General features: G+C 33.3%; 3 protein-coding genes across 3 annotated transcripts; all 3 read right to left on the bottom strand.

Annotated features, from left to right (window-relative positions):
• Positions 1-89: 89 nt before the first annotated feature.
• On the bottom strand, positions 90-5,084 carry LOC138136325 (acyl-CoA Delta-9 desaturase-like). The gene is made up of 5 exons (XM_069055491.1): positions 4,925-5,084; positions 1,758-2,002; positions 1,007-1,343; positions 714-899; positions 90-663 (listed from the first exon to the last, which is right to left on the bottom strand). The coding sequence occupies exons 2-5, from the start codon at positions 1,996-1,998 to the stop codon at positions 276-278; spliced, it is 1,152 nt and encodes a 383-aa protein (XP_068911592.1). The 5' UTR covers positions 1,999-2,002; positions 4,925-5,084; the 3' UTR covers positions 90-275.
• Positions 5,085-8,411: 3,327 nt separating this feature from the next.
• Positions 8,412-13,477, bottom strand: LOC138136324 (acyl-CoA Delta-9 desaturase-like). The gene is made up of 5 exons (XM_069055490.1): positions 13,147-13,477; positions 11,009-11,253; positions 9,812-10,148; positions 9,053-9,238; positions 8,412-9,002 (listed from the first exon to the last, which is right to left on the bottom strand). The coding sequence occupies exons 2-5, from the start codon at positions 11,247-11,249 to the stop codon at positions 8,615-8,617; spliced, it is 1,152 nt and encodes a 383-aa protein (XP_068911591.1). The 5' UTR covers positions 11,250-11,253; positions 13,147-13,477; the 3' UTR covers positions 8,412-8,614.
• Positions 13,478-21,074: 7,597 nt separating this feature from the next.
• On the bottom strand, positions 21,075-24,059 carry LOC138136685 (acyl-CoA Delta-9 desaturase-like). Its single transcript, XM_069055957.1, has 5 exons — positions 23,621-24,059; positions 22,959-23,215; positions 22,453-22,789; positions 21,652-21,837; positions 21,075-21,601 (listed from the first exon to the last, which is right to left on the bottom strand). The coding sequence occupies exons 2-5, from the start codon at positions 23,209-23,211 to the stop codon at positions 21,214-21,216; spliced, it is 1,164 nt and encodes a 387-aa protein (XP_068912058.1). The 5' UTR covers positions 23,212-23,215; positions 23,621-24,059; the 3' UTR covers positions 21,075-21,213.
• Between the last annotated feature and the right edge of the window lie 357 nt (positions 24,060-24,416).

Below are 24,416 nucleotides of genomic sequence, written 5' to 3'. Positions count from 1 at the left end.
ATGGTTGACGGGAAGCTGAAACAATAGGTTGAACAGCACTGGTACATCGGGTTTAACTGTATCGTGCCTTTTAGTGTTGATGAGGAATGCCAAATATTTGGTCGTTAAATGGCACCATGATAAATTTATTTAATATTTATATAATCATTACAAATAAGTTACATCCAGCGAAGGTGAAAATAAAGTTAATTTTTGTCTAAGATAAATATAAAATTATAATACATTATTTTGTGATACTGCACGTTGGTAACAAGTTAAAAACAAAACTCATCAACTTACTGTACAAATTTTGGTAACTTTTGATGATGTATCTCTACCAGCTCCATATCATCTGTCTTCATATCTTTATCCCCCCAACCCCATATACTGTTCTCGTGATGCTGGTGGTGACCATTATCATCCCCTTCAGCAGGAGCATCCACAACTCTGCTGCCATCTCCAGTTCTTTCAACCCTTTTATTGATCATTTCCACTGACGCAGTTTTTAAATCGTAAGCCCATCCAATTTTTGCCATCAGATCAAGGAATGCCGTAGTTGTGTTCAATCTGTAATTTCCCAGCTCGGCTGCTTTGTAGTCCCATGGAAAGACGTGATGGTAATTATGCCACCCTTCTCCGTAAGTGATCACTGATACCATTTTGTTCTCAGAAGCTCTGATGTTTCTAAAAGTGAATGTCAGTCTGGTGTTGTGCAGATTATTAAATTGTCATACTTGTCGTAAGGCTTGGCGCCCCACATGTGAGCTGCGCTGTTGACGAGCCAGGTACCATGAAGCTCCATGAGATATCTTAACACAGTTGCGGTACACCAACACACTGCAAGGTGCTCGTTCCAGAAGTACCAAGGAACAATTGTCGGAAGAAAGAAGGTTAAAAGTGGAGTCAAAATTATGTAATATCTGAAAAATGTAAATTAAAACTGTATTAACTAAATTGTGTTGGGAAATAATAAACAGTCGCTGAGAGTAAAGACCCTAACGCGTATTATATTTGTATGTTTACTCACTTTCTTTGAAATCTAACAACGGGATCGGATGCTACGTCGCTCATGTCCACGGTTTTTCCTTTAGTGAAGACATCCTTGTGCTTTTTGACCAGCAACCATCCCATGTGCGAAAAAAAGAAACCTCTGGTTGAATTATGAGGATCAGCATCTGTATCGGTAAATTTGTGGTGAACTCTGTGGTCCCTGACCCATTCGTGTATGTCATTCTGTAGAGTAAAAGTTTGGGCGACCATCAACAGAATTCGCAAAGGCAACTTGGCTTTGTAGGTTCTATGAGCCCACAGTCTGTGTGCTCCTGCAGTAGTTCCTAATCCACCAAAATGAGTAATAAGGAACGCTGTAAGAAATAATACGTATAAAAATAAATAAGTCACACAAGGTTCAACGTGAGGACCATTGTTATTTGTTTTTTATATTTTTTGTTCTTGTGTTTTCCTGATGGCAAATAAAGAACTGAAAGTAGCTTAACAAGTCAATATGACAAAACAAGTCTTGATGAGGGGAATTACTGGAAGGAGGACAAGAGGCAGACCGAGACCAAAGTGAGTACGAATACTGGAAAGAGAGATGAATGAGAAGATTGGAAAAGAAAATGCAACTAAGCCATAAGCCTGCTTGGCTCGCAGACCTGAGTTTATAGTTATTTATATTTAAATTCATGAAAAGCAAAGAACATGTTGGGTTCATTCAAATGTACATCTACAGGCTTTTCATTACATTACAAAGATTGAAATATTTTAAACTGACTCACCCCATAAAAAAGTCCTCCACTGCATCAGTGTAAACGTATAGTAAATCCCAAAAATTGCCGTGACGTGTAAATAGGTAAATATTAGAACATTTCTCCACACTATTTGCCATCTGTATTGAGGTTTGGGCGACCTAACGTAAGATTTGATCTGTGGTAATTCTTGCTTACTAATAATCTGCACAGGTTCCGCTGAATTGGTTTCAGAAAGAAACAAGGAATTTCCCAGCTGGTTTGGAGCCATGGCTCTAGAATAAACGAACCAAATTAAACTTTGCATTGGAATTTGGAAGAATTATTGTTATCAATTCTGCTGGGAAGATACACGTTTATTAGGCCTACAAGGTAAGAGTAGGATAATATCTTTTTAAACAGAACGCACGTGTCTAAAATACGAGTACCTTCACAATTCCTACTTTTGGATAAAAAAATTAAACAGAACGCACGTGTCTAAAATACCTTCACAATTCCTACTTTTGGATAAAAAAATTATGCCAATCTTACTCCCTATTGATGTTTTGCACCAATTTTAAGCGCTGAAGGAATAGCAAAACGAGTTTCGAAATTAAAAAAAAAAAAGAAATTGAAATCTTATTTTATGCTAAAATAGAAATTATTTTCGCAATTTTACCGATAGTTCTATTTTCACATGATTATCATATTTTTCCATTTTTTGTTTCACAACAATTAAATAGTAAAATAAAATTTCAAAAAATATGTCGTGTCCTCCAAAAACACAAAAAATGTTTTACTTTTTTACAACCAATCAAAAATTAAAATGTAAAGTAGCTCGCGATTTTCTTATTTTCAAATGATTATTAGTCCAATCAATAGCGAGTTTTACCTTGCAAAAGGTACAGAAAAGTTTATACTTGGCAGGTATCTTCTATCAGGCATATTATTAATGTTGTTGAGTTTGCGACCTTGGGGGGTTGCCGCTCGCCCCGCCATACTGGAGAATAGGGGTGCAAAATCACATTTTTGCGATTATTTCATTATCCGTGCGAGATACCTCTATCTAAGTTGTTATAGAAAATGTAGAGCATGCAATTCTCTACATTTTTTGTTTTGTTATGTTTTTTTGTCAGATCAATAGTTTCGTAGTTACAGCGTGTAGAAATCGAAAATTTCTATTTTTTGTATCCCACCTCCACCCGGCGGCACGGCAATTTTGCCGGAGTACATACACTATTACGGATAATACTATCAAGTAATAGTGCAGTGCTTATCAACATAATTACCGGCGTCTCGCCTCCGCATTTTGACTTTTTTGTGTTTTATGTTCTGTGTCAATGTTAAGGAATTTCCTCACGATGTGACATGAGTATAATAATATACCTTTTTGAATTTCAACCACCAATGTGTTCTCTAAGTCCAAAATTTTTAAATTTTTAAAAAGAGATTGGGGTACTATTCCTGTTGCTGAAATTATATTTTGGCGTTTGCCAAAATAGAAATTAATTGATTTCAGGTATTTGTTCGTCTTGATCTTCAGATTCTGGAAAGTCTGTGATTATTTCATTATCTGTGCGAGATACGTATATCTAGCTAATTACAAAAAATATAGAACATACAATTCTCTACAATTTTTGTTCTTTACGTTTTTTTTGTCAGATCAATAGTTTCGTAGTTACAGCCTGTAGAAATCGAGCATTTATTGTTTGTCCGTCTACGGGAATATCGGACTCCAACGTGTATACTAATGAAACAGGTAAACGCCAAATGATCCTGATGATGATGATGATGACCCTGAGGAACAAGAAGAAAATTCTCAAGAGGAATTCTCGAATTCATAAACTCTGATGAATTCAGCTCATCTAAACCGATCGATCCAGATCATTTGGATCCGTCTACGTTACAAAGAGATCAAAAAGAGTAAAACAGTAAATTTCTACTGCATCGTAGACTATGCCCACCGAGGACACTACGTAAAAAAAAATGCACCCAATTGCTCTACTTCTGTGGTGGTGTGGAAAAGAATAAAAAGTACAAAAATAATAGAAATTTTCGATTTCTACACGCTGTAACTACAAAACTATTGATCTGACAAAAAACATAAAGAACAAAAAATGTAGAGAATTGTGCGCTCTACATTTTTTATAATAACTTAAATAGACGTATCTCACACGGATAATGAAATAATCGCAGAAATGTGATTTTCCACCCCTATTCTCCAGTATGGCGGGGCGAGCGACAACCCCCCAAGGTCGCAAACTCGGCAATAGTAATAATATACCTAACAGAAGATACCTGCCAAGTATAAACTTTTCTGTACCTTTTGCAAGGTGGAGCCATTTTTATGTCTCTATTGACTGGACTACATTATCATATTTTTGAAGTGAAACTTTTTATGGGAGGGTTCTGAAATTCTGATCGGCAACCTTTTTGTGTGACGAAAAGTGGTGGGGGTAAACACTGTCGGGTCGAGTGGAAGCAGTGTCTCGCACAACGGTTGCGCCAATATTTCCATCTCACTTAAATGTAATTTAATCTGTTTGACACGATACAAACATCCCTTAAAATTGTGTATACTTCTGTCTTTGTCACACTCACGGCATTTATCGATAATGTCCTCTTTTTTAATTTGGAGGCTTAAAAATGAACAATGAGTTACGCATTTCCATATTGTTTAGTGTTATCGTTGTTTATAATTTATTTTCTTCATTAAAATATACAATTTGGTTGTAAATATGCTATTTAAAAGTGATTGATGAAGAATTTCAAAGTTTCCCAGTAATACAAAAGTTTCACTTCTATCGTGCGTCTTTACGACCCACTCTGTTTTTTTTATACCTTGCAATTGTTTGAGACAAGCAATGAAATCCCAATTTACTCTTTATTTTAGCATAAAAATTGTTTTACTGAAGCGAATCAAGAAGCAAAAGGTAGTTAAATGCAAGTCTGCAAATGAAATGAGAAAGAGCCATTTCTGAGGGATTTTTTTTTTAATTAATGTGACCTATTTCGAGTTCTGTTGGAAAATACGCCAATGAAACAGAAAATATTTTCATTATTTCAACCTCTTGGACAGGCCTTTTTTACTTTATATACGAGTCAATTTTTATTCAATTTTTTTTTTAAATATCTGCATCTACTTACTGATTAGTGGTCAAAATTTTAAATATACAAATCACAACCAACACGGCACACAATATCAAAATTGCACTTACCTACAGTTTTACTAACAAACTATTTCACCAAATTAACTACTTCCAGATTGCTTTAAAAGACACGACAATCACAGAACGAATGCAGATGTAGAACTTTCTTCTGAAACTTATATAACATGGATCCAACCACAGAAACCATTATGGGCACTTGTTTAATGTTGTATTATTTATGCTGCTACAAAGTCAAAAGTCACTTGTTGTATATTTTAATATTTGATTGACGTAAAGAAAAAAGACGTTCTGTTGAAATGATTAGACAATAGGTCAAGTTGAGGGGCAAAAGCAGAGCATATAAGAGCCACCTCACAATTTAAAGGAAAATAGTCGTATTCAGTATTAGAGTCTTTTCACAGTTACTTCATAGCTACGAGTATTTATTATACCAGGTGGATTATGAAAAATCTTTGGTGCTGTAATTTCCTTATTTTTCATACGATTTTAATAAATTATGTGTCAAAGAAAATCGTTTTAAATACGCTACATTTTGAATTGATCCAATATCGGGCGTTCAAATGAAATCCTGGGCTGAGTAGGCGTTGGAAAAATTAAACCGTTTAGAACAGTGTAAAGTTTGAATTTCCCACCGTTTGACACGAATGACATTTGTTTATGTTTAATCGGGACATAATTGAACATGTTTTTTTTTCAGCAAAGAGTGCCCTTAGATATTTGCTTCGAGAATAGGAATCGTTACGTTATTCTATTTTTGATGTAAAACATTGCAAAGTAAGAAAAAAAATAAACGTTTAGGCTTTAAATTTTAGGTTAGCTGTCAACATGCTCCAATTAATCTACGCTTTAAAAAAGCACAACAATTGCACGGTTTCCAACGCCTTCCCAGTCCAGGATTTCATTTGAACGCGCGATATTTGTTCTTGAGTTCTGTTTTTGACAGATGATAGTCAACTTTTTTTTTCAAATTGCACTATTAACTTTTTTTGCTCAGTGTTATAGAGATTTTTATTTTGAATACGAAAATGTAAACAACCATGCTCATGCATAGAAACAAAAAGAAGAAATTAAAAAATAATGTATATTTTTTTTTAAATCAAGCAGTCACATTAAATAGTAATAAAAGTGCATTCTAATTTTGCAAAGTGACTAAGAGAGCTATGGACATTCAAGACAATGTTTATTAACAAATACCACCAGAATTTTAAACGCCGCAATGGGCGTCAGTGGAAGGTGTCGAATGTGCTTTAGAAAGAATGGAGGTAATTTCGAACATTTGCTATAGTAAAGTTATGGTTACTCGATTTTTGGAAATTATATTTTCTTTATTAAAAACAATTTTTTTATTTTTTATTTTAATGTGTGTGTATTCAGAAGATAAACATCTATCAGAATAAAGACTCATCATACCGGGTGTAGAATGGATTTTGGTACACAGGCACTTTACGTGTAAAAGTAAAAATTCTGGGATATTGGCTCCCCTAATTATTTTAGAACAAAGCCTTAAATACAAAAGTTGTAGAGTTTTAAAAACGGTTCCCAATTCTTATTTGTTTTTTTTTACATCTTCCGGAAGTACACAATAATAGAATTAAAGAATGTGTCAAAATAGCAATAGCTGGGAAGTGTAATCGAGGTGACAACCAAAGATGACATTGTATGATATTTGACATGTCAAACTTGGAACTGGTCGCTCCGGATACAATGCAGGAAATGTTGCTTGCATGTCTTTAAAAGACAATCCGGAGTAATACCATTTTACAAAGTTAACTTTGTTAAAAGAGTTCATTTTTTGAGGAATCAGCAAACTCGTTACGTTTGTCAAAAATGAACTTTATTGTTGTCGGGAGTCATGGCTATTACTATTTTATCGGTAAATTTTGAATATTTAATTTTTCTTGTCTAACAGAACCAGAAGGAGTTAGAAAATAATTAGAAAAGGATTTAGGTAAATTTTTTTTTACTCTACAAGGTTTTGTTGGAAAATAATTAGGGGCGCTAATATCAGAGGATTTTCACTATACCTAAGTAGCAAAATCCATTCTACATCCTGTATATCAATATCATATCGACCCTTTCGTCAACGAGTCACGAGCTTCTGTTTTGACGAATTTCCTGAGAAACTCCCAGGTAATTTACAAAACTCCGAGTACTTCTTCCTGCCTGGTTATCAATTTCGTAGAGAAATTCTTCTTCTGCAACCAAAATGCGATCTCCTCGGCCAAGAACTCCCGAAATCGCAAAGATGCTGCACAACGTTTACAAAGGTTCGTGATTGGTTAAGAGTGACCTTCTTGTCAAAGTGACTTCATTTTGAATTAAATGACAACAAAAACGTCTACTATGATTTTTTGAGCCTTTTTTTTTTCATAAAATTCAGTAGCTTCCAAAATTTTTTTGAAATTTTAGACCCTTTTTCTCGAAAAATTTTAACATTTGTAACTCAATAGTTAACTTTTGTGGAGTTCTACCACTGGTTAAAATATCTACATAACTTTCAAAAAGTCACCCTGTATACTGTTTCAAAAATTCTGTATTTTTAGAAATTTAAGATCATTTTTTAAACTTTGCGATAAGAGCCATTTATTGCTACCGAAATGAATTAGATATTATAAAAAAATGAAACTTTACACAATAGCGATATTTTGCAATTCTTGAAACGACATCCAAACAGGGATTTGTCGACTTTCGTAGATAATTATAAAATTGATGAATTTTAATGACACTTGCGAAATTTAATCAGTGCATCCACAATGTTTCCGTTCCATCCAATTTTTTTTGCAGAAAGAAAAATTTGAATTAATGAATTTAATGTTCTATTGTTTGTGTTGTGACAAGGTTAAAGGTCACAACACCTGAATAAAACTCGAACTGATCATGATGTAAAAGACGTTCTGAGAACATCAAAAATAAACCAAAATACGTCTGACCCAAAAGAATAAATTATAAAATGTAGTTGAATTGATTAGACAATAGGTCAGGTTCAGGGGCAGAGGCAGGGCATATAAGAACCACCTCACATTTCACAAATTAAAGGAAAATTAATTTTAAAAAAGGGGAATAATTCACCTACCATTAGCCATCCATTACCTTACCTAATTTAATCGACATGAAATCAATATTTATAGATTCTGGCAATTATTTCTCTTATTAAACACACTTCCCACGGTTACGGAAACAATCATAATTGGTGCGATTCTGTTTTAAAATTTACCAATATTGCTGTATAACAATGTTGTAGTTGCTATGATATGTAGCTGTTGATTGGTTGGATCTATGCAAAATCAATATTGTTCAATAACAATCTCGCTAAATTTTGAATCAGAATCGCACTAAATATGTATTTCTTTTGCAAATTTCCATAATATGACACATAAAAACATTTTTGCAGAAGAAGAAAAACCAAGTAGCACAAAGACGGCGTTGAACTTTATTGGATTTAAATAAAAGCAATGCCAAGAAGGGTGAAAATAATTAAAGAAGAGGACGAGAATTTATTGTGATCAGAAGGTTCCAAATATGGAAAGATAAAGGCAACTATACTAAAAAAACATGCTTTTTAGATCTTTCATGATTTAGTAGAATTCCGCTACAGATAAATTACACCCAGTGAAGGTGAAAACAAAGTTAATTTTTGTCTAAGATAAACATAAAATTATAATACATTATTTTGTGATACTGCACTTTGGTAACAAGTTAAAAAGTTACAAATTGCAAAAATTAACAAAACTCATCAACTTACTGTACAAATTTTGGTAACTTTTGATGATGTATCTCTACCAGTTCCATATCATCTGTCTTCATATCTTTGTCCCCCCAACCCCATATACTGTTGTCGTGATGATGGTGGTGACCATTATCATCACCTTCAGAAGGAGCATCCACAAGTCTGCTGCCGTCTCCAGTTCTTTTAACCCTATTATTGATCATATCCACTGACACAGTTTTTAAATCATAAGCCCATCCAATTTTTGCCATCAGATCCAGCAATGCCGTAGTGGTGTTCAATCTGTAATTTCCTAGTTCGGCTGTTTTGTAGTCCCACGGAAAGACGTGATGGTAGTTATGCCACCCTTCTCCGTAAGTCACCATTGCTACAGCTTTGTTCTCAGAAGCTCTGATGTTTCTAAAAGAGAATGTCAGTCTGGTGTTGTACAGTTTATTGAAGTGTCATACTTGTCGTAAGGCTTGACGCCCCAGATGTGAGCTGCGCTGTTCACGAGCCAGGTAGCATGGAGTGACATAAGATATCTTAACACAGTTGCGGTGCACCAACACACTGCAAAGTGCTCGGTCCAGAAGTACCAAGGGACAATTGTCGGAATAGCGAAGGTCAAAAGTGGAGCCAAAATTAAGTAATATCTGAAAAAGGTAAATTAAAACTGATTCAAATTGCGTTGGGAAATAATAAACAGTCGCTGACAGTAATGACCCTAACGTGTAATCAAATTATGTAATGGATTTCACTTTCCAAGAGTAAGGCATTTTAGTACATAAAGTCTGCACCAGCACTGCATTCTACGTTGGAAATACAACCGGCAACACTGTTTGGTGAAAAATGCGTCAGATTGTATTTGTTAGGTTATCTGTCAAGTTTTAGAATAAAGGAAAAGAACGAAAACCTTTTTTAAAATGCAGCAATTAATTTTTTAAAATAAAATTTGCCATTTTCTCAAAAAAAATTGTTATGTAAGGTACCAATTTTTTTCATTCATCAGAAAGAGACGAAAAAAGTGGGGGTTGCCATTTAAAAAAATTGGTGATGACGTCATTGCGCGAAAACTAATGACGTCATTTAAACAAGTTGTACGTCACAGGATGGCATTTTCCAAAATAAAATCGACCTCTCCGAGCGATTTTCCAAAAAACATCACATAACGCTACTACGAATTTTGTTCCAAACTTTATGTTCACACTGTATAGACGTTTACTCACTTTCTTTGAAATCTAACAACGGGATCGGATGCTACGTCGCTCATGTCCACGGTTTTTCCTTTAATGAAGACATCTTTGTGCTTCTTGACCATCAACCATCCCATGTGCGAAAAGAAGAAACCTCTGGTTGAATTATGGGGATCGGCATCTGTATCGGTAAACTTGTGATGAACTCTGTGGTCTCTGACCCATTCGTGTATGTCATTCTGTAAAGCAAAAGTTTGTGCCAACATCAGCAGAATTCGCAAAGGCAACTTGGCTTTATAGGTTCTATGAGCCCACAGTCTGTGTGCTCCAGCAGTAATTCCTAATCCACCAAAATGAGTAAGAAAGAACGCTGTAAGAAATAATACGTATAAAAATAAATAAATCACACAAGGTTCAACGTGAGGACCATTGTTATTTGACTTTTTACATTTTCTTGTTCTTGTGTTTTCGTGATGGCAAATAAAGAACTGAATGTAGCATAACAAATAAATATGACAAAACATGCCGAGATAAGGGGAATTACTGAAAGGAGAACAAGAGGCAGACCGAGACCAAAGTGAGTACGAATGGTGGAAACAGAGTTGAATGAAGTCGAAATGACGGACTGGAGAAGACATACGCGAAATAGAAAAGAGTGGAAAAAAATGCAACTAAGCCATGAGCCTGCTTGGCTCGCAGACCTGACTTTATATGTATTTATACAATGTGGAATAAAATGATTTACATCTAGTTACCTTTGGAATTTTTGCACATGTAAATTTTCCTGTACCGCTCTACTTTTTTTTTTTAAGTGCCGAACTATTAGTTCTGTCAATAAATGTCAGCAATCGAATTGACAATTGTTACAATTTACTAAATTGAATTAACAAACGTTGGTGGCCATTTTCAACACTAGCTGTGACTTGCTTTTGTTAGCTCCTTTTTAATTTCAATCTCTACTTTGCATTCATATCATCCCTTCGCAATAAATCATATTTGGAATTTTGGAATATTTTGAGGTTAGGTTCTCTTTTTTTCTGTAGAGCGGCATTTCGTATTTTTACAAGGGTAATGCAAAGGTAACTAGATGTAAATCATTTTATTCCACACTGTATTTAAATTCATGAAAAGCAAAGAACATGCTGGATTTATCTAAATGTATAAATAAATGACAAAATTTACAGGCTTTTCATTACATTGCAAAGATTGAAATATTTTAAACTGACTCACCCCATACAAAAGTCCTCCACTGCATTAGGGTAAACATGTAGTAAATCCCAAAAATTGCCGTGACGTGTAAATAGATAAATATTAGAACATTTCTCCACACTATTTGCCATCTGTATTGAGGTTTGGTCGACCTAACGTAAGATTTGCTCTGTGGTAATTCTTGCTTACTAATAATCTGCACAGGTTCCGCTGAATTGGTTTCAGAAAGAAACAAGGAATTTCCGAGCTGGTTTGGAGGCATGGCTCTAGGATAAATGAACCAATAGTTATTTGTACAACTAGTTATGATTATGAAAATCATACTTGTTTTCATGAATTTGCAGTTTGAATCAAGCAAATAAGTGAAAAAAGAGACTTTCATAACGTGGTGTACACACTATTTTTTGGATATCGATCTAAGTTGAGAAATTTGGTCTAAAAGTATTTATGAAAAATAACAACAACAAAAATAGGTATGCTCTGACAATCATCTCCAAGGAGATGGAATAAAATGATACAAAATTAAATATTTGAATTGGAATTCGAAAGAATTTTGTTATCAATTCTGAAAAATAATATATACACCACGGCCGAGAAGACAATTTTAAGCATCGCTTCTTTATTCCCTAAACTACCTCGGCTTAAAAAAATGTCTTCTCTACCTTGGTGTATAATTAATTACTATTTTCACTACTAGTAATAAAGTCTAGCGTTATCGGTTGGCATAGAACACTGAGAAGTTTCGTTTTTCTACGTTGGCCCAGTGACAGGTAAATAATTTTTCATTATTAACCAGTGGTGAATAATGGAACAACCATCACCTAGCAACGAAAGATTGTCGTCTATTTCATTGGTTAACGTAGACGATTTTCATACCAACTGTCAAGAAATGACAACTCGGACCCGTCGCATCCGACAAAATAATTTGATTAATAATTATTATCAGAAAGGGTTTTAACGTATCTAGTAGTGAAAAAAATAGTGTATAAACCACGGTGGAGAAGTCCCTTATAGCCTTCGCGCCTTACAACCCTCGGCGCGCCTCGGGCTCTAATCTTGGCGCTCTGGCTATAATCATGAATTTCTCTAAAGCTTTACAAGAATAGGCTAAGAAATGTATAGTGTACTATTTAAAAAAAAAGTTGACTGTCTTAACTTTGACATATGTCATCGTAGAGAATATTTGACAACAGCATCTATTGTAGTTTCATAAGCGATTTACAAATATACTTACAGTATGTCCCCGGATTGAGTTTACAAGAGGAAAAAAATTTTATTTTTGATTTTACGTAAAAACTTCAGAGGAATAACATTTTTTGCTTCATCTGAAACCCCCATTTCCGTTATTAAAATCTCAGTATTGATATATTGTATTCTTAAATTAACATTTTTTGTTTAAATTTTGGACTTAGAATTAATTTTTATGTTATAAATTTTATTACAATTGGCCTGGTTTTTTGACAAACAACTTATTACTGTTGCAAAATGTTGTCTTTAGAACAAAGAATTTATTTAATCCAATGTTGGACCGGTTTTTGTCACATAATTACAAAATTTAATGAAAAATTTCCCAACAGTTATGTATCAGGCATGGGTGTTCAGAAGCTTAAACTTCGATACAGGCTTGAATGATGTACAGAAAACGGCGCATAGTTAATAGAATAGTTTTATATTCAATTATCATTTGATTTTTTCAAAAAAAAGGAAATTATTTTTTCTGCATTTTCTTTGATTTTAATGTTAAGTCTTCCTCTGTGTTGAAAAAGACTTTTTAATAACAGAAATGGGGGTTTCAGATGAAGCAAGAAATGTTATTCCTCTAAAGTTTTTGCGTAAAATCAAAAATAATTTTTTTTCCTTCTTGTAAACTCAATCCGGGGACATACTGTATAATGGTTTGCTATACTTTTTTCTTAAAACAAAAAAGATGTAGGGGCGCGAATACCAATCTGAATCACCCGGTATATGTAGAACATAATATGTATCTTAAAATAACAAAAACTGATCCTTCAGCCTTTATCTATTTCATAGACGTTTTCTAAAAATAAGTAAATTTGTATTTTTTCAAATATTCAAGATTGGTGCTACTGATTAATTGTCAAAATTTTAAATTTACAAATCAAAACCAAAACGGCACACAATATGAAAATTGCACTTACCTGCAGTTTTATGCACAACACAACTATTTCATCAAATGAACTACTTCCAGATTGCTTTAAATGACACGATAATCACAGAGCAAATGCTAATGTAGAACATTCTTCCGAAAGTTATATAACATGAATCTAACTCCGGAAACCATTGTGGGCACTTGTTATTTGTAGTTTTCTGTCTTCGTTCAAAAAGTGTCTTTTCTTATCTATCTCAAGTGCTTGTGTGTCTATTATCGCTGTCGTGGATAACTGGTTGATTTTTGGGAATTTTTCCCGAGTTTCAACTTATCACGTGTTTTGTCGTCTTACAATGGCACTAAATTTGCAATTCAAAATGTACTTATAATACATTATATTGTCTGATTAAACAAAGCTTCTAACACAGCTCCCAAAAATATTTAACCATTTTACCTCAACAGTAAATTGAAGAAAGATGGTGAAACTTTTACGACGCTATAACAAATTTCTCGTTTTATGTTTATATTAAGTGAAATCAAAAAAATGTAGAAATCATTAACATCCCTGTAGATTATATGCTTTAGCTCAAATTTTTTGGCAACCAAGGATACAAAGTATTATAATGAGCCTAACATTAATTTGTGATGCAACCAACAATACATATACCCCATAGTTTTTTGGTTTTGTGTTTTTATTGATAATTCCACATAATAATTTTGATTAAATTTGACAAATATAATGTCTGGAATGTTGACTATGTGTTATAAAATTAATAGTATATTATGATACCTACAAGTTTATAAGGAAGCCTTTAAAGCTCTAGTGCTTTAAAGGGCCGATTTTGCACACATTTTAGTGTCAAAATCAGATATTATGATTCAGGTGTAATAGATACAATAGTAGTTTATTTGACGAGTTCGTGTGTAAATTGGGGTTTTTTGGCACACGAACGAGTTGAATACAACGTTTTTTTGTTCGACGAGATCGCTAAAGGCTCCAAATCGCTTAAAACATTTAAAATTAGTTTGACGTTTCGTTTTGACAAGTGGTCACATTTATCAAAATCCGATCACACAGGAGAAAATTCGCAAATTCTGACAGTGTCGAGCAAAAAAAAATATATTTACCAATTACTGAATATACGGGGTCATTATAAATGATTGTACCCTCGTAGGTGGCTGTGCGCTATGCTTTAGGTGCGCCGCTGCGCCCACTAGTTCTTACCTCGGTTGTTACAAACATTTATAATAACCCCGTACATAGGTACACGGTGTGGCAGTATTATGGGAGGATTACTGTTCCCCTGTTGATGGTATTGATATTAAATCTATTGACGTTACCCGGAGCAAAACACAGTTGAAACTTGTCTCATGTTAAAAACCAACAATCTAACCTAAAAATTTGACAAGTTTTCATAGCAAGCTGGACCAGGCAATCATCTATAGACATTCTGTATAAATCTGTAAAAATTGAAGTAAAATTTGAATAGTTATTGCGACTTTCATAGGAAATTATAAAATTGGTGAATTTTAATGGCACTTGCAAAATTTGAATCAATGAATTTAATGTTGTATTGTTCGTATTGTAACAAGGTCAAAAGTCACAACACCTGAATAAAACTCGAACTGATCATGATGTAAAAGACGTTCTGAGAACATCAAAAATAAACCAAAATACGTCTGACCCAAAAGAATAAATTATAAAATGTAGTTGAATTGATTAGACAATAGGTCAAGTTCAGGAGCAGAAACAGAGCAAATAAGAGCCACTTCACAAATTAAAGGAAAGTAGTCGTTGAATTCAGCTGACACGAGAAGAAAATCAGGAAGATTTTGTTAAATGAAATTCAAAAATATAAAAGAACTGTCGTTTGCTGACAAATTATAAATGAACACTCGTTTCTTGTTGCGACTTCTACCGGTGTTAAAAATATTACAAGAAATCCTTCCTTCCCACCTAACATATTGTGTAGTGAGTGTAGAAAATTACCGATTTCTCACGAGCGTAAGCGTCAAGTGGAGCAATCAAACAAATGAGAAATAGACCTTTTTGCACATGTTACACACTATAGATTTTCTACGATCAGAGATAAAGATAATTTTTTTAATTAAACACAACGAACAAAAATGTTTTTTGTTGTTGTCAGAATTTGAGAAATTTCTCCTGTGTGAAAGGATTTTGATAAACGTCACAACTTGTCAAAACGAAACGTCAAGCTAATTTTGATTGTAAGCGATTTTGGAGCCTTTAAGATGCTCGTCAAACAAAAAAAAACCGTTGTATTCAACTCGTTCGTGTGTAAATTGGGCCTTTTTTGGCATGAGTGGGCCAGTTTAAAGCGCGAGTGAAACGAGCGTTTTAAAGGCCCACGAGTGCCAAAAAAAAAAACAATTTACACACGAACTCGTTAAATGAACTACTATTAGGTTACTTATCACTTGACACGTATGAGATGCTCATGCGCACAGTGGATAATTCTTTTTTCTGAGAATCCTACATTCAGAATCAGAAACCATAACCAGAACCATGTATTTAGTATAGGTGCTGCGTGAGGGATTGTGGAGCGTTAAGAAATATAAGCACTTAGTTCCTGCGATTTCGTTTCGATAATTTTGATAAGTATCAACTTGGCGTTGAAGAGTCGATTGTGAACGCCCGAAATAAATATCTAGTTCTTGTTAAGTTTCTGTCCAAACGGGAATAATTCACCTAAAATTAGCGCATTAGCCATTGCCTTACCTAGTTTAATCGATTTTACCTTGGCATAGAATATCTACATGAAATCAATATTTATAGATCTTGACCATTATTTATCCATTTTGACACATTTTCCAAGGTTACGGAAACAATTAAAATATGTATTTAGGTATTTTGCAAATTTCCATGAATATGACAAATAAAAACATTTTTGCAGAAGAAGAAAAAGCAAGTGAAAGAAGAAGACGAGAATTTATTATGATCAGAAAGTTCCAAATATGGAAAGTCAAAGGCCACTACACCAAAAAAAACATGCTTTTTATACCTTTCATAATTTAGCTGAATTCCGCTACGACCAATTATTTGCAACTCCTGCTCTGATTTGTTTTTTTTTTGTACATGTACAGGACGTCCCAGAGTTGCGAAAAAACTCCACAACTTGTCCGTTATTAAAGATATCAACTTTTTCTTTTTTTAGACGATAGCTGCGTTTCTACTGCACATTCGGCAAATATTGCGGTATATATACCAATATTATAAAAACACTAAAGTTATGTTTTTTTTTTTAATGGAACCTACCCAGTTTGATTTCATTTTTGTGTCGAATGTGAAAATCTAGGGTGCTATCCTAAACTCACTAAATTGGGAGCAACTTTTCCGCTAAAGACAAGCCTGTCAAAAAAGCTGATGACGGTGATTAATTACTGAACTATTGAAGCGTGATAACTCTCTATTATTTCCATTGATAGTACTCAAAAATTCAACTGGAAAATCCACTAAAATTCGTTAATTTCTAAATTTATAGTTCCAGACAATTAAGCACCGAACATTTTGATTTCAAATATTTGTAATAATTTTTTATTGTTATTCCTACTTCTTTCAAAATCAATCAATTGTGCAGCGGTAGCGGTAAAAGTGTAATTATTACACTAGTAAAAATTGAAACCAAGAACTGACCTCAAAGTGAAAGAAAAAAAGTGTATGAACAATTGATATGTAGGTATACAGACTGTCCCAAAATTAGCGTACTATAATTGGGCCAACCAACAGATATAGTAATAAAACCGCCCCCTAGTGCCCGCGTATTTTAAATAGCAGTTTCCAATTGGCTTATTCAAAACGTGCGCAGATTTTCGAAAGCCTGATGTACATCCACAAAAATTACTTGACGGCAACCGGCATCTTATTCGTTTTAACCTCGCTTCGGGAGTTTGACCACGTGTTTATGTTTGTTTGTTTTCCTTGGCATTTTTCGATTTGTATTACAAAATAGTTTTTTTTTCAAAACTTATAAGAATGACAAATGGCAAAAAACCTGCTTCATTGTGAAACAGGCTTCGGCGTATATCGGCCACATCCCCTTTTTTTTTATTACTATATCTGTTGGTTGGCCCAAGTATAACTACTTACTACCTTATCAAGGATGTTTAAATGTACAAGAAAAAAATATGGAAAAAAATTTTCAGACAAAAAAAAACAATTATTGTTATTATAATAAAAATTATTTTTATGTTTTATATGACTATTTGTAGTTTACATTGTGACTAATTTTAATAATATTTTCTCGTATCCCACCTCCACCCGGCGGCACGGCAATTTTGCCGGAGTACATACACTATTACGGATATTACTATCAAGTAATAGTGCAGTGCTTATCAACATAATTACCGGCGTCTCGCCTCCGCATTTTGACTTTGTTGTGTATTATGTTCTGTGTCAATATTAAGGAACTTCCTCACGATGTGACATGAGTATAATAATATACCTTTTTGAATTTCAACTACCAATGTGTTATCTAAATCCAGAATTTTTAAATTTTTAAAAAGAGATTGCGGTACTATTCCCGTTGCTGAAATTACAAGTGGTAAAATCGAAATTTTTTCTAAACACCAAAGATTTCTCATAGCAACGGACAGCTCTAAATATTTATTAACTTTTGTGTTATATGTCTGTGTTATATTTATGTGAATTTGGAACAGCTATATCTAAAAGATATGCTTGCTTTTGTTGTTTATTTAAAATTATAATGTCTGGTCTGTTATGCTTAATATGAATGTCAGTTAAAATTATTCTATCAAAATATAACTTGTAACTGTCATTTTCCAAACAACTTTCTGGTGTATAACTATAATGTGGTTGTGTATTCTTTAATAAATTGAATTTAACAGCTAAATTCATGTGTACAATGTTAGCGAATATATCGTGACGTTTTTTATATTCGCTTTGAGCCAAAACGGTGCAAGAAAAAATGATCTGTTCAATTGTTTCCCCTTCAGTTCCGCAAATCCTACATTTATCAATTATCGATTGTATACCGCATATGTGTTTTTTATAATTTCTTGTATTTATAACACGATCTTGTATTGCAAATATAAAACCCTCCGTCTCAGGGTGAATATTTGATTTCTTAAGCCATGCATGAGAGGCCTGAATATTAACTTCTGGTTGTTCCAGTTCTTTAAAGTATCTCCCATGTAAAGACTTCTGTTTTATATTTGCTATAGTGTCAGGTATATTTGGCTTAACAATATCTGAAATTATATTATCACTTAAATTTAAAGGTGTGTAGCCTTTATCGGCTGAAACCAAAGCATTAAAAAAGGTGTTATCACGAGCTCTATTGAGGAAATAATTTTTTAGTGAAACAATTTGATTTTTTAGCAGTACTTCTAGATTTGAAAAACCCCTACCACCGTTTTCGCGTGGTAAATTAAATCTTTCAATAGCAGATTTAGGATGGTGTTTACTAAATTTGGTAAAAAGAACTCTAGTTTTAATGTTTATGTTCTGTAAATTAGTTTTGGACCATTTTATAACACCGAAAGAATAGGTCAGTAATGGAACAGCATATGTATTAACTGCTTTAATTAAATTATTACCGTTTAATTTTGATTTTAAAATAGATTTAATTCTTAAATAAAATTGCTTTTCTAAATTTTCTTTTATAATTGAATGTTGAATATGATTTGATTGATTAATACCTAAATATTTATAAAATTCTCCTTTATTTAAATTTTTAATGATTTCTCCTTCTTGAGTTATATATTCTAAATGTTCGTAGTGACCGCGACATATTGATTGCATTTTACACTTATCAATACCAAAACTCATCCCAATATCATTTTCAGTTATTGTTAGTAAAGATAAAATGTGATTCTTTTTTGATGCATAAAGTTTTATGTCATCCATATAAAGAAGGTGATTTAATTTGGATAGTGTGGTATTATTAAGTCTAATATTGAAACCATATCCAGTGCTATTTAATAGATTTGTCAAAGGATTAATGGCTAGACAAAACCATAAAGGACTTAAAGAATCTCCTTGATAAATTCCCCGTTTAATTTGAATAGGCTCGGATTTTAATTTAGTATTGTTTATTGATAAATTTAAAGTAGTTCTCCAAAATGTCATAACATGAGATAAAAAGTTAATCAAATCCAAATTAATTTTATAAATTTTAAGAATTTTAATTAACCATGAATGTGGTACTGAATCATAGGCTTTTTTGTAGTCTATGAATGCGGTATAAATATTTCTTTTATTTTTTCTAGCTTGTTCCATTATTACCGTATCTATTATGAGTTGTTCTTTACAACCAAAACACTCTTTAATACAATAATAATATACTCATACATCATTACCTTGCAATGTTACCGTAGTGGATTTAAAATAATTTTTTCGATTTCCCAAGCTTCTAAATTCTCTATTATGCAGGATTAGATATTGGTAGTGCGTGATCTTGTACTTTGTGATAATATGTACAATTAGAGGTAGCTGTCATGACAATTTAATACATATATTTCGAAATAATTGACCTGTTAAGTGCCACTTTCAAAGACCGCTAAATCAGCAAATAAGTCCAATAGAATTTTTTAAATATTTTTCTGACGTTTACGGCAATCCCTTCTACACCGTGGTGCACCGTTAGTACGCCATTTTTGGGACAGCCTGTATAAAGAGAAAGTTGCCAGTAGCTGACGGGTGGTTTCAACTTTTTAACATTTTTGTCACGGGAATGCATTAAAAAATATTTATTTACTTAATAATTTATTGTTAAGCAAATTATTCAAATCTAGTTCATATAATATAAAGTACATCGTTTAACAACACCGATCTTGGGAAGAGTAACGTGCAATGGTGATGTACTGATGTCTTTGACGCACCTCAAAATATAGCTGATGCATTTGCTTCCTTTTTCCAATCTATCTTTATAGCATTTGATCCAGATCCCCTGATCTTGGGCGTTAATGTAGTGTCAGTCTCATCTTCAAATATATGTAATTCCAATTTCTGAAGCTGATATTTCTGCAGCTATATAGCCTTGACATGACCAAATACAAGCCTTCTTGGTAAAAGACTGTAAAACCATTTTTATTCAGCCGCTTTTGACAATCTTTAATGCTTCTCTTCGGCAATCTAAATTCCTTTCTATGTGGAAAATATCCAAAATTATTCCGGTTTTCAAAAGCGGTGATAGCTCTATTATAGACTTTGCGAAGATCATTTGAAAATTGATCGTCGGATCAGTAATTTGCTAGTTTCGATTTATGAACAAGTTGCGTGCCGACCGTTGAATAAAGACGCGGGAGTTTTAAATCTCATTGTTTCATTGCACTAGGTGAGAAAATTCTTTTACAACCGACAGGTCAGACATAATTCACACCTTTATGAAAATCAAGATTTTTAAGAATAACAACTGATAATTGAAATCTTAACGAATTCCCAACTGAAATTTTTGGTCATAGCCAACTCTAATTTTTTTTTTCGATTTCACGGTATGTCTCCTAGAGCCAACCTTTCATAGGATTTTTTTGGTAATAACTGTAGCTGCCTGTTGCTGAATTCTGTTCATGTTTTTTTTTGTTTTTTTTTTCCTGTTTTAGTCAACTTTTATTTGGACCGTAATCTGTTAATTGACTTATTCAATAATAATAATAACTGTATCCTGCGTTTTAGAATTATTAAATTAAATTTATACAAAGAGCGGCAAAAGTATGGAATAAATTCCTTAAAAATTAAACAAAATTTTTTTCAAACAAATCTTTGAACAGGTCAATTTTAGTTTATAAAAATACATGTTTTAGTATCAAAAAAAAAATTCCAAGCAGTCATTTGTTTTCGAGTTATGACTGTTTGGAATTTTATTTTTTATTAAAATATGTATTTTTATAAACTAAAATTCACCTGTCCAAAGATTTTTTTGAAAAAAATTCGTTTATTTATTTTTTTTATTTATTTACTCGTATATTATATAATAATTACACATAAATTACATCCAGTGAAGGTGAAAACAAAGTTAATTTTTGTCTTACATAAATACAAAATTATAATAAATTACATTGTGATAATGCACGTTGGTAACAAGTTAAAAATTTACAAATCACAAAAATCGACAAAATTCATTGATTCAGCATCAACTTACTGTACAAACTTCGGTAACTTTTGATGATGTATCTCTACTAGCTCCATATCATCTGTCTTCATATCTTTATCCCCCCAACCCCATATACTGTTCTCGTGATGATGGTGGTGACCACTATCATCACCTTCGGCAGGAGCATCCACAAGTCTGCTGCCATCCCCAGTTCTTTTAACCCTTTTATTGATCATTTCCACCGACACAGTTTTTAAATCGTAAGCCCATCCAATTTTTGCCATCAGATCAAGGAATGCCGTGGTGGTGTTCATTCTGTAATTTCCCAGCTCGGCTGCTTTGTAGTCCCATGGAAAGACGTGATGGTAGTTGTGCCATCCTTCTCCGAAAGTGATCATTGCTACAGTTTTGTTCTCAGCAGCTTTGATGTTTCTAAAAGTGAATGTCAGTCTGGTGTTGTGCAGATTATTGAAGTGTCGTACTTGTCGTAAGGCTTGACGCCCCAGATGTGAGCTGCGCTGTTCACGAGCCAGGTACCATGGAGTGTCAAGAGATATCTTAACACGGCTACGGTGTACCAACACACTGAAGGATACTCGTTCCAAAAGTACCAAGGAACAATTGCCGGAAGGGCGAAGGTCAAAAGTGGAGTCAAAATTATGTAATATCTGAAAAGTCGTTAACAGTAATGATCCTTCAGTAAATTCTAATATCAATATAATATACAGGGTGTTTTTGAAATGCGTGCACAAATTTGAACCACGAGCTACTGGCTTCATGTAGAACTCGGAAAAAATATCTAAAAAAATCAAAAAATAAAATGACATTTATTTTTTGGGCTACAATTTTTTTTATTGCTTTTAGTCTTCTACGTTATCAGACAACCTGGTAGGTAAAATTTCGGCACATTTTAAAAATACACCCTGTATATAATATTTTATAAAACGTACACCAATGCGGTTTCCTTGTTTTAAAGCATATTTCCTAAGGTTAGTTCGCATTGGCTTACATTTTATAAAACATGATATACAGGGTGTATTTTTAAAATGTGCCGAAATTTTACCTACAAGGTTGTAGGAGAACGTAGAAAACTAAAAGCAATTTAAAAAAATTGTAGCTCAAAAAATAAAAATGTCATTTTATTTTTTGATATAGAATTTTTTAAATATTTTTTCCGAGTTTTTGCATGAAGCCAGTAGCTCGTGATTAAAATTTGTACATACATTTCAAAAACACCCTGTATAATTAATAAAAACAGGAACTGTATTTGTATATTGACTCACTTTCTTTGAAATCTAACAACGGGATCGGATGCTACGTCGCTCATGTCCACGGTTTTTCCTTTAGTGAAGACATCCTTGTGCTTCTTGACCAGCAACCATCCCATATGCGAAAAGAAGAAACCTCTGGTTGAATTATGAGGATCGGCATCTGTATCGGTAAACTTGTGATGAACTCTGTGGTCCCTGACCCATTCGTATATGTCATTCTGTAGAGCTAAAGTTTGTCCGAAGGCCAACAGAATTCGCAAAGGCAACTTGGCTTTGTAGGTTCTATGAGCCCACAGTCTGTGTGCTCCTGCAGTAATTCCTAATCCACCAACATTATTAAGAAGGTAGGCTAAAAGAAATAATAAGTATGAAAAGAAATAAAAAAATTAACAGGAGCATAACAAATAAAAATCAAAATCCAGTTTTGATTTGAATCAAATTTGACGTGTTTTAAGCTTTACCATCAGTAAGTAATGTTGCAAGATTAAATGATGATAAATATTTTTAAGCATACGCACCCCATAATAAGGTTCTCCACTGCATCAGAGTAAACATATAGTAAATCCCATAAATTCCCGCGATGTGTAAATAGCTAAATATTAGGACATTTCTCCACACTATTTGCAATCTGTATTGAGGTTTCGTCGTCCTAACGTGAGGCTTGATCTGTGGTAATTCCTGTTGTACCCCTGGTTTACTAATAATCTGGACAGGATCCGCTGAATTGGTTTCAGAAAGAAACAAGGAATTCCCGAGCTGGTTTGGAGCCATGGTTCTATAATAAACGAACAAAATTAAACAGTTTGAATTGGAATTTGAAAGAATTTTGTTATCAATTCTGCTGGGAAGATAGACGTTTATTAAGCCTACAAAATAAGAGTAGGATAATGTTTTTTTAAACAGAATGTAGGTGTTTAAAAAACCTTTACAATGGTTGTGAAATGGTTTTGGAAAAATGTAATTGGAAAGGAAGATATTTTCATTATTCCAAACTCTTGGACTTAAGCATCTTAAAACAAAAAAGATTGATCCTTTAGGCTAGGCCCTTTCTACTTCATAGATGTTTTCTAAAGTAAAGTAGGTAAATTTTTAATTTAATTTAATTTTTTTTTGAATAAATTAAAATTGTAAATTTACAAATCAAAACCAACACAACACACAAAATCTAAAGTGCACTTACCTATAGTTTTGAACACAACAGTCGAAAACTATTTCCCCAAATTGACTACTTCCAGATTGCTTTAAAAGACACGACAATCACGGAACGAATGCTCATGTAGAACTCTCTTCTGCAAGCTATATAACAATCATCTTCAAACCATTATTGGCACTTGTTATTTGTAGTTGTCTGTCTTCGTTCAGAAACTGTCTTTTCTTATCTGCATCAAGTGAATGTGCGTCTATTATTATCGCTTTCCTTCTTCATCATTAACGTGGGTAACTGGCTATCCCTGTTACTTGTGATGTGCGTGAAATAATGGTACCTGATTTCCGATCATGAATTTCTCCTGCCTTTGAACTCTTTGAATGTGTGTCAAGAACATGGCACCACTTTCGCGAAGGTTCACTTGCCAAGATTTAGCTTCCGCTTTTGTTACCGAATGACAGAAGGAAGTAAATTTTATTTTATTGCAATGGCACTAAGAATGCAATTCAGTTTAACACTTACGAGTACGTTATGACATCCTTACCTCTCCTTTTTCGTAAAAAATTACACGAAAGCAAAAAAATGTACTTATGATGTATTATATTATCTGCTTACAAAGCTCTTAAAAATATTTAACAATTATACCTCATCAGTAAATCAAGCAAGCTGCAAACTTCTATGAAAACTATACCTGAAGAAACTAATTGTGTATTAAAGGTTTCTTTGAAGGTGAAATTTTTACGAAGAAATTGCTAGTTTTATGTTTACATACAGGTGTCCCAGAACTCGCTCCCCAGAGAAAAGAGTAGAAATCTTCATAAAAGGACAA

The sequence above is a fragment of the Tenebrio molitor genome, chromosome 8 (genome assembly GCF_963966145.1).
Source record: "Tenebrio molitor chromosome 8, icTenMoli1.1, whole genome shotgun sequence".
NCBI classification, from domain to species: domain Eukaryota; kingdom Metazoa; phylum Arthropoda; class Insecta; order Coleoptera; family Tenebrionidae; genus Tenebrio; species Tenebrio molitor.
Note: the sequence above shows the minus strand (reverse complement) of the source record. Positions and strands in the feature narration are given on the sequence as shown.

What these genes read in the sequence shown, in the direction of transcription:
- LOC138136685 (XM_069055957.1), bottom strand. Translation starts at nt 23,211, where the DNA reads ATGGCTCCAAACCAGCTCGGGAATTCCTTGTTTCTTTCTGAAACCAAT. An exon ending in GTGGAGAACCTTATTATGGG is followed by an intron (nt 22,790 to 22,958) that starts GTGCGTATGCTT and finishes TATTTCTTTTAG; the next exon opens with CCTACCTTCTTAATAATGTT. An exon ending in GTTGTTAGATTTCAAAGAAA is followed by an intron (nt 21,838 to 22,452) that starts GTGAGTCAATAT and finishes ACGACTTTTCAG; the next exon opens with ATATTACATAATTTTGACTC.
- LOC138136324 (XM_069055490.1), bottom strand. Translation starts at nt 11,249, where the DNA reads ATGCCTCCAAACCAGCTCGGAAATTCCTTGTTTCTTTCTGAAACCAAT. An exon ending in GTGGAGGACTTTTGTATGGG is followed by an intron (nt 10,149 to 11,008) that starts GTGAGTCAGTTT and finishes TATTTCTTACAG; the next exon opens with CGTTCTTTCTTACTCATTTT. An exon ending in GGCGTCAAGCCTTACGACAA is followed by an intron (nt 9,003 to 9,052) that starts GTATGACACTTC and finishes ATTCTCTTTTAG; the next exon opens with AAACATCAGAGCTTCTGAGA.
- LOC138136325 (XM_069055491.1), bottom strand. Translation starts at nt 1,998, where the DNA reads ATGGCTCCAAACCAGCTGGGAAATTCCTTGTTTCTTTCTGAAACCAAT. An exon ending in GTGGAGGACTTTTTTATGGG is followed by an intron (nt 1,344 to 1,757) that starts GTGAGTCAGTTT and finishes TATTTCTTACAG; the next exon opens with CGTTCCTTATTACTCATTTT. An exon ending in GTTGTTAGATTTCAAAGAAA is followed by an intron (nt 900 to 1,006) that starts GTGAGTAAACAT and finishes TACATTTTTCAG; the next exon opens with ATATTACATAATTTTGACTC.